This window comes from Salvelinus fontinalis, chromosome 9, assembly GCF_029448725.1.
Source record: "Salvelinus fontinalis isolate EN_2023a chromosome 9, ASM2944872v1, whole genome shotgun sequence".
NCBI lineage: Eukaryota > Metazoa > Chordata > Actinopteri > Salmoniformes > Salmonidae > Salvelinus > Salvelinus fontinalis.
This window is the reverse complement of record NC_074673.1, coordinates 15583922-15593037: the sequence shown is the minus strand read 5'-3', so window position 1 is coordinate 15593037 and position 9116 is coordinate 15583922. Positions and strand designations below refer to the sequence as shown.

The 9116-nt window shown below is 41.1% G+C and overlaps 1 protein-coding gene across 1 annotated transcript in view; it reads right to left on the bottom strand.

Moving 5' to 3' along the window:
• Window positions 1–1420: 1420 nt before the first annotated feature.
• LOC129862146 (polypeptide N-acetylgalactosaminyltransferase 18-like) overlaps window positions 1421–9116 on the bottom strand; it is a 77073-nt gene continuing 69377 nt past the window's right edge. The window contains exon 11 of the mRNA XM_055933526.1: window positions 1421–2488. Coding sequence (XP_055789501.1) covers window positions 2339–2488 — 150 coding nt within the window. The 3' untranslated portion in view covers window positions 1421–2338. The remainder of the gene's footprint in view (window positions 2489–9116) is intronic.

Genomic DNA, 9116 nt, shown 5'->3' with positions numbered 1-9116 from the left:
TGAAAATACTCTGTATACATTCACTAAACCAAAGAATATTTCTGAAAATGTGGGGTAGGTGCAACATAAGACCAACAAAAATTGCAAGGGTTTGTGTGAGATGGCTAACTGGTGTCTCCAAATGGCCAGGCATCCACCTCTCCAAAGTGTGCACAGTTCCTAAGTAATTTCAATGCACTTTTATGACTCAAAGAAGAGTCAACTATAAGGTGCTATTTTGTAGCTTTCCTGGCTGTGCCATTGAGGAACTAGAGCAAGCACACTTGTTGTTTTGGTTGGAAAAACAACCCTGCAATCACCCCATCACACAATTACTGTTTATGCAATCCAAAAACGGTCCATTATAAATGCAATCGGGGTCAGGTGGGCATCATTTGAAAGAATGTTTTATTGCAAACATGACTAGCTAAGTTATAAAATACAATATTACAGTGTTAGGCTTTCACAATGCAATTCAGCAAAACCGATCATAATTTTGGTGTGCATAGAAAGGGATCATGAGTGCATTTCACTGTACTTGTGCATATGACATTAAAACTTGAAACATTCAGGTGCGTGTGCCACAGCGAATTTTCCTTACAATAGACAAGACTCATTCTGTTCAGAACAACACAGGGTGACGCCTTGTCATCTTGTAACTGTACATCATACTGATCATAAACACGGTATATGACATGAGTTTTATGCTATGGAAATGTGAAGTGCACATTTGGGCTCACGGGTGTTTGGATGACATCAAAGCGGTGTTTATTATAATCCTCAACGTCTCATCCCACTGGGCAGACGTCAATTCAACGTGGGTTCAATGTAATTTTATTGAAACATTGAATCAACCAGTGTGTTCCCAGGGATTTTCAAAATACATAAAGTCCTCTTATTTTACAGCATTTCCCGCACTGAAACAAAAAACGTGCAAAAGTTGCCCCATTAGCCCAAGTTCAGAACGGCTGTTAGTCATAACCCATACAGTGCTGTGAAGCGCAGAGCCAGAGCTCGGACTTCATGTAAAGCATGTTACTTGTCAGCCAGTGTGTTCCAATTAAGGCGTTTATCAGTTCCTAAATCTGCCATTTTCAACCTGTATACAAGTATGAGTGTAAAGGGCTGTGCTGTCCCATAGAAGCACAGTTGTTTTCAGAAATTCCGGTGGTGTATGTGGATGCTGTGCTTCCTACACTGCTTCAACAATTAGTGTAAATTTCCTATGTGACAGATACAAGCATGAACATGATCGGAGTGATGCGTTTTGAGTGCCATCACGTGCATCTTTCATGACCTTTAACTCAATTTCTAGAAGCTAATGAGGACTGACATGTTAAATCGATGAAAACATCTCTCCTGCACTCCTCTTCAGGAACCAAGTCATAATTTAAGAATATATTTCTCTGTAGGACACGCAAGCAGTGTAGTGAAACGGGAGTTAGTTCTACAAAGTACTTTTAATTAGCAACATATGAAAACCAACATGAAAGCATTCATTTCTCACTTGAAATATACAGGACATTAAGTAAATTAAATGAGTGTCCTTATAATGGTAATAACAGTGATAACATAATATGAGGACATTTGTTTCATCATACAGAGGATATTATTACTGGACGTTTCAATCATGCTCCATTATTACCCAGCTGCTACTGTAAACAAGTCCTGTATTTCTCAGGATATGGGGAAAATAATGATTGCATTCCTTGCAAAAGCCAACATTTTTATGCGTTGTGAAAAATAATTATCGTATCAAATAGACTATTAAGGTGTCTTCACAAAAACAAAACTGAGATGGACCATCTTGATTGACTTTCACAAGAGCATAAGGAATGACTCAGGATGGAAAATCAGTCACAGAATATATATTTTTCTCATCAGTATTTTTACTGAAGTTTTTAAAATAAATATCCAGCATATACACTTATAAAAAAAGTGTGTATATTCGCTCAAAATATATTGGCGACAGTTCCTCGAACCCGACCACGTGATCTTATAATAAAATCTGTCTACAAACAAACCTGAGACACAAAAGAAACCAGAATAAGAAAGGTTTTTCAAACACATGCTACACAGTAGCAGAAATTACATCATGTATATTAGAGCCAATGCCAGCCTAAATTCAGCATAACAAAAGACAATCTGACACTTAAATCCCACATACTGTATGAATCCAGGAAATGTTTAATATTGATCAAATTATTATGTCTGAGTCGAAGAGATTGCATACTTATAATTCAATTTTTGCCTTCCTCAATAAATATATATTTTTAAGAAGCAAAGCTTCCGTGTCTGTCAGTCACAGGTCCAGTGTTCACCATGGGCAACTCTTTCCCCTGCAGGACTCAGGATCCCCTCATTGGCGAGTGTAGGTTGACAGTAGGTTGGTGATTGTCCATTTCTGACCAGAGCACTTCTGTATGGCCAGCTGGTAGCCAAACTCAATTTCACTGCTCTCGACTAGCTCCAGGCAATGCTTGGACTTCCTGTTCTCTATGGAGCCTCCCTATAGGACACAGAGCATATTACAATGTTAAATCATGCAGTCATTTCACTGTGCTGAAATGCATTGTGTCCATCGGGGAGCTCCGACTTCCACCGTAATGGCAGGCCTTTGAGGCCATTTCAAATCCATAGGATAGTTAGTTGTACATCTGTAATCATATATCAGTAAAATTAATGCAGATGATGGATCTTCTAATAATGTCAATCTATAGACAGGTTGGTTGTTTAGCAACATAACTGACTAGTGTGCAACTATGGGGCAAAACAGACAGGGTTGCCTTGGACTTAACATGTAAACTATATGTCATGACGTTGGCCTGGGGGTAGGTTTATGACAGTCATAAATACCTCTCCCCCCTTTTTCCTCTCTCTACCCTACTGATGTGACATTTGAAAATCCTTTGGTTAACATAGAGATTCTGGGAACATCAGAAGGTGGGAGGAAATGAACCATATTTTGGTAATCCGACCAGTTGAACATATGCGTTGGTACTTAATGAATATGATGTCAGTTCGGTTGTCATCTGAGACATTCTCATCAATGATAGGATGACATAAACTCTACAGTGGAAAGTCTACACATTAGAGTTATCAGATTCACATGGAATTGTTGGGCAATTTAAATGTTTGAATATAAAATTATTGGTGAAAAGATGAAATGTAATTGTAGCTTCCAAATGAGAGATTTGGGTTTTCATAAGGTCAGGGCTCTGCTCAATCAGTGCCCCGCCCCTGTGAAGAGACATGGGTAATAAAACTATGAAAACACACCCTTCTCCCTCCACTATATAAAGCCTTGACGAAAATGTAACCAACTGTTCCGGGTACATTAGGATGATGATCCGATGTCAGAATGGTTCAGATAATAACTACAGAACGAAGCCAACCTCAGCGTGAGCTTTGGTTGCGAATGCTATGAACTTTGAACTCTTATTCACTACAGAAGTGATACTTCCTAGCCGTTGAGTTAGCAACAGCAGCTGCAAACGTGGGCTAGGAAAGAACAGACAGAGTATCCTGTCTACCACACAACAACGTTACTACAACGTATCCAATTTACCAGCAGAGACATTCTTCAAAGGACAAAGGACTCTGTTGGGCAACACGGCCTTCCATCTACCACCAACCTACCGAAGCGCAGCTCAGAGTACATATTAATTGCATTTTCCTTTTCCAAATGGGCGGTAATTTAGAATGCGTAAGATACTGTATTTACAATAGCATGGCTTCTCCCTTTGTTCCTCAAGTCTTCCCGCTCTTTCACTCAAACCCAGCCCCCTTTTCTTTTGTGTAACCAGCTGTCATATCTGTTCCGTCCGCTAGGGACGTTTTCCTTTATGACGTAATTTGTAATCAAGGTATGATTTATTCTGTGTATATGTAATTCTGTGTGATTAGTTAGGTATTTAGTAAATAAATAATTAAACCCAATTTTGTATTGCTGATTCAACTTGTTAGCCAGGGTTCGTGAAGATAACCAAGAATTTACAACTTTCAGATGAGACTGAAATAAGGTGACGATTAATATTGACTCCTATTGATGTAAAATATTACTAGGTCTTTAAGAGTTTATTCGGAAGATAACAGCTCTATACATATTATTTTGTGGTGCCCCGACTTTCTAGTTAATTACATTTACATGATTTGCTCAATACGGTAATATTAATTACGGAGAAAGGATTTTATAGAATAGCATGTAATATCACTTAACTCTTGATGCTAGGGGGCAGAATTTTTGTTCGGAAAAATAACTTTGATTTCATGAAAATAAATATATATATTATTTTTTTGGCGCTCTGCAATTCAGCGGTTGTTTACGAAAATGATCCCAAGGGATCTGTGCGTCAAGAAGTTAATCTGGCATAGCCAAAGACACAACATATAATTAGTCTCCAATGTTTATTGAAAACAAATGCATTTGCACATTGAGCACTTGTCTCTCAAATACATTGTTACAGTTGTTGGTTAGCTAGCTGACTGGTCCATCCACTTATTCTATTCTACTGAGCCATATACTTTGTTTGTATATTCTTATCTTTTTATTTCTTATTGTTGCATTATCAAGAAGGAACCTGCAAGTAAGCATTTTGTTGTAGTATGTATAACATGTGTATCCCATACATAGACTAATAAAATTTAACTGATCACCAACGAAAATTATATAAAAGCACTAACACCCAGGTTGATGTCTCTGTTGGGTTCTGCTGTTCCTTTGCCACGAACGAACCATCCTGATCTCGAGAGCTTACATTCTGTTTCGCTAGCTGTTCCTCACTCTCGTACATTACTGTAACCAAGTTAGACTCTGCAGGTCACAGTGGATGTGGAGGACAATTTGTCTAAAGTCAATATTGGCTTCATTGTCTCTGCAGGGAAACTGAAGATCTATTATCCTGCCTGGTTGGCCCTGTCCGGGGGTATCATCGGACGGGGCCACAGTGTCTCCCGACCCCTCCTGTCTCAGCCTCCAGTATTTATGCTGCAGTAGTTTGTGTCGGGGGGCTAGGGTCAGTCTGTTATATCTGGAGTATTTCTCCTGTCTTATCCGGTGTCCTGTGTGAATTTAAGAACGCTCTCTCTAATTTTTTCTTTCTTTCTCTCTCTTGGAGGACCTGAGCCCTAGGACCATGCCTCAGGACTACCTGGCCTGATGACTCCTTGCTGTCCCCAGTCCACCTGGCCGTGCTGCTGCTCCAGTTTCAACTGTTCTGCCTGCGGCTATGGAACCCTGACCTGTTCACCGGACGTGCTTCCTGTTCCAGACCTGCTGTTTTCAACTCTCTAGAGACCGCAGGAGCGGTAGAGATACTCTTAATGATCGGCTATGAAAAGCCAACTGACATTTACTCCTGAGGTGCTGACCTGTTGCACCCTCGACAACCACTGGGATTATTATTATTTAACCCTGCTGGTCGTCTATGAACATTTTGAACATCTTGGCCATGTTCTGTTATAATCACCACACGGTACAGCCAGAAGAGGACTGGCCACCCCTCATAGCCTGGTTCTGGCCTTTCTAGGGAGTTTTTCCTAGCCATCGTGCTTCTACACCTTCATTGCTTGCTGTTTGGGGTTTTAGGCTGGGTTTCTGTACAGCACTTTGAGATATCAGCTGATGTAAGAAGGGCTTTATAAATAAATATGAAATTATTCGCTAGGGCGCTATTATTCCTGACATCGTTTGTCCTCTGATGTCTAAGCTTGATCTGCACAGCTGGTTATACACTCGTGTCCCACCACCACCAGCTCGTACATATAACATCCTCCATTTAGGCTGCAAAGGCGTTGGTTTTCTCCTTAACTATATTTAAAAAAATAAAATGTTAAGACACTACGCATATTTTCAATTTTTTTAGGGGGGCCAGTACACCAATAATTCTAGTTAAGGAGAAAACATACTTCTACAAAGGAAATACTTTGTAGAAGCACCTTAGGAGTGATTACAGTCTTTCTGAGTAAGTCTCAAGGAGCTTTCCGCACCTGGATTGTGTAACATTTGCCCATTATTCTTAAAACATTCTTCAAGCTGTGTCAAATTGCTTGACAACCATTTTCAGATCTTGCCATAGATTATCAAGTAGATTTAAATCAAAACTGTAACTCGGCCAAATCGGGAACATTCACCATCTTCTTGGTAAGCAACTCCAGTGTAGATATGGCCTTGAGTTTTAGGTTATTGTCTTGCTGAAAGGTGAATTAATCTCCAAGTGTCTGGTGGAAAGCAGACTAAACCAGGTTTGCCTCTGCTTAGCTCCATTCCTTTTCTTTTTTATCCTGAAAAACACCCCAGTCCTTAACGATTACAAGCATACCAATAACATGATGCAGCCACCACTCTGCTTGAAAATATAAAGAATGGTACTCAGTAATGTGTTGCATTGGATTTTCCCCAAACATAACACTTTGTATTCAGGACAAAAAGTTAATTTCTTTGCCAATTTTTTTGCAGTATTACTTAAGTGCATTGTTGCAAACAGGATGCATGTTTTTGAATATTTTTATTCTGTACAGCAGTGATCACCAGCCACCAGATCAACCAGCCAATCATTACATAAATACTTCCTGCAGGACCTGTTATACATCTGGGGGGGCTCTGAAACTAGAAGTCAGAGAGTTCCATTTTCTCATGTCTGATAATGGTTGTGAGTGACCTTCCTTCATTGCCAGCAGCATACCACCCTGCATACCACTGCTGGCTTGCTTCTGAAGCTAAGCAGGGTTGGTCCTGGTCAGTCCCTGGATGGGAGACCAGATGCTGCTGGAAGTGGTGTTGGAGGGCCAGTAGGAGGCACTCTTTCCTCTGGTCTAAAAAAAAAAAATATCCCAATGCCCCAGGGCAGTGATTGGGGACACTGCCCTGTGTAGGGTGCCGTCTTTCGGATGGGACGTTAAACGGGTGTCCTGACTCTCTGAGGTCATTAAAGATCCCATGGCACTTATCGTAAGAGTAGGGGTGTTAACCCCGGTGTCCTGGCTAAATTCCCAATCTGGCCCTCAAACCATCATGGTCACCTAATAATCCCCAGTTTACAATTGTCTCATTCATCCCCCTCCTCTCCCCTGTAACTATTCCCCAGGTCGTTGCTGCAAATGAGAATGTGTTCTCAGTCAACTTACCTGGTAAAATAAAAATAAAATAAAATAGAGAAAGATAAACAAAAAGGAAAACTATACGGACATCAGCTAGTCATGCGATTTTGTACTGGAACATAGAGGAGTTCAACATGAATTAGCATGTTTGTATAAATAGGTTATAAGAAAAATGTTTTGCAAGTTTTTCTTCTAATGATGATAACGTCAGTTTACGGAAGAACAGAGCAATTAAATGTCTTGTCAAACAAGTTTCTCTTCACTTATTTGTCCTGACAAGTCATTATCCCTTCAAAATAGAGGTTCACCCTTTTAACTTAATTATATTAATGTATTATCTATTCATTCATATATTAATAGCTATGAATTAATCTACTAACGCCTGGATAAGGTGATATTTTTACATTTCTACTTTAGATTTAAGATTTAAAGCTAGTCAAAACAATTATTGTGTTTACTGACTTATTAGTGAACTACTGTTACTGTAAATTGTTATCTAATTTATATCCTAGTTACCTATTTAACGATTGGTAATCTGAACATTGTAGACTATATCATTTCTGAAGAGGTGTCATTTCAGAATGAGGGGAGATGCAGTACTGCTGGTGTTGCTATTCGTCCAAAAATGTTTGTGAACTAACACTCACACTCTAGATCACCTGTACTCCACACACAGAGACACGTACAAAGCGCTCCCTCACCCTCCATTTGGTAAATCCGACCACAACTCTATCTTACAAGCAAAAAAAAAAACTCTCTCCTGCTTACAAGCAAAAATTAAAGCAGGAAGCACCAGTGACTCGGTCTATAAAAAAAATGGTCAGATGAAGCAGATGCTAAACTACAGGACTGTTTTGCTAGCACAGACTGGAATATGTTCCGAGATTCTTCCGATGACATTGAGGAGTAGACCACATCGGTCACTGGCTTTATCAATAAGAGCATTGAGGACGTCGTCCCCACAGTGACTGTATGTACATACCTCAACCAGAAGCCATGGATTACACGCAACAATCGCACTGAGCTAAAGGGTAGACGTCCTCCTGACGCTTTCAAGGTGCGGGACTCTAACCCAGAAGCTTACAAGAAATCCCGCTATGCCCTGCGACGAACCATCAAACAGGCAAAGCGTCAATACAGGGCTAAGATTGAATCATACTACACCGGCTCCGACGCTCGTCGGATGTGGCAGGGCTTGCAAACTATTACAGACTACAAAGGGCAGCACAGCCGCAAGCTTCCCAGTGACACGAGCCTACCAGACGAGCTAAATCACTTCTATGCTCGCTTCGAGGCAAGCAACACTGAGGCATGCATGAGAGCATCAACTGTTCCGGACGACTGTGTGATCACGCTCTCCGTAGCCGACGTGAGTAAGACCTTTAAACAGGTCAACATACACAAGGCTGCGGGGCCAGACGGATTACCAGGACATGTGCTCCGGGCATGTGCTGACCAACTGGCAGGTGTCTTCACTGACATTTTCAACATGTCCCTGATTGAGTCTGTTATACCAACATGCCTCGGGCAGACCACCATAGTCCCTGTGCCCAAGAACACAAAGGCAACCTGCCTAAATGACATTCCGTAGCCATGAAGTGCTTTGAAAGGCTGGTAATGGCTCACATCTACACCATTATCCAAGAAACCCTAGACCCACTCCAATTTGCATACAACCCAAACAGATCCACAGATGATGCCATCTCTATTGCACTCCACACTGCCCTTTCCCACCTGGACAAAAGGAACACCTATGTGAGAATGCTGTTCATTGACTACAGCTCACAGTACCCTCACACACCACAATACCCTCAAAGCTCATCATTAAGCTAAGGAACCTGGGACTAAACACCTCCCTCTGCAACTGGATCCTGGACTTCCTGACAGGCCGCCCCAGGTGGTGAGAGTAGGTAGCAACACATCTGCTACGCTGATCCTCAACACTGGAGCTCCCCAGGGGTGCGTGCTCAGTCCCCTCCTGTACTCCCTGTTCACCCACAACCGCATGGCCAGGCACGACTCCAACACCATCATTAAGT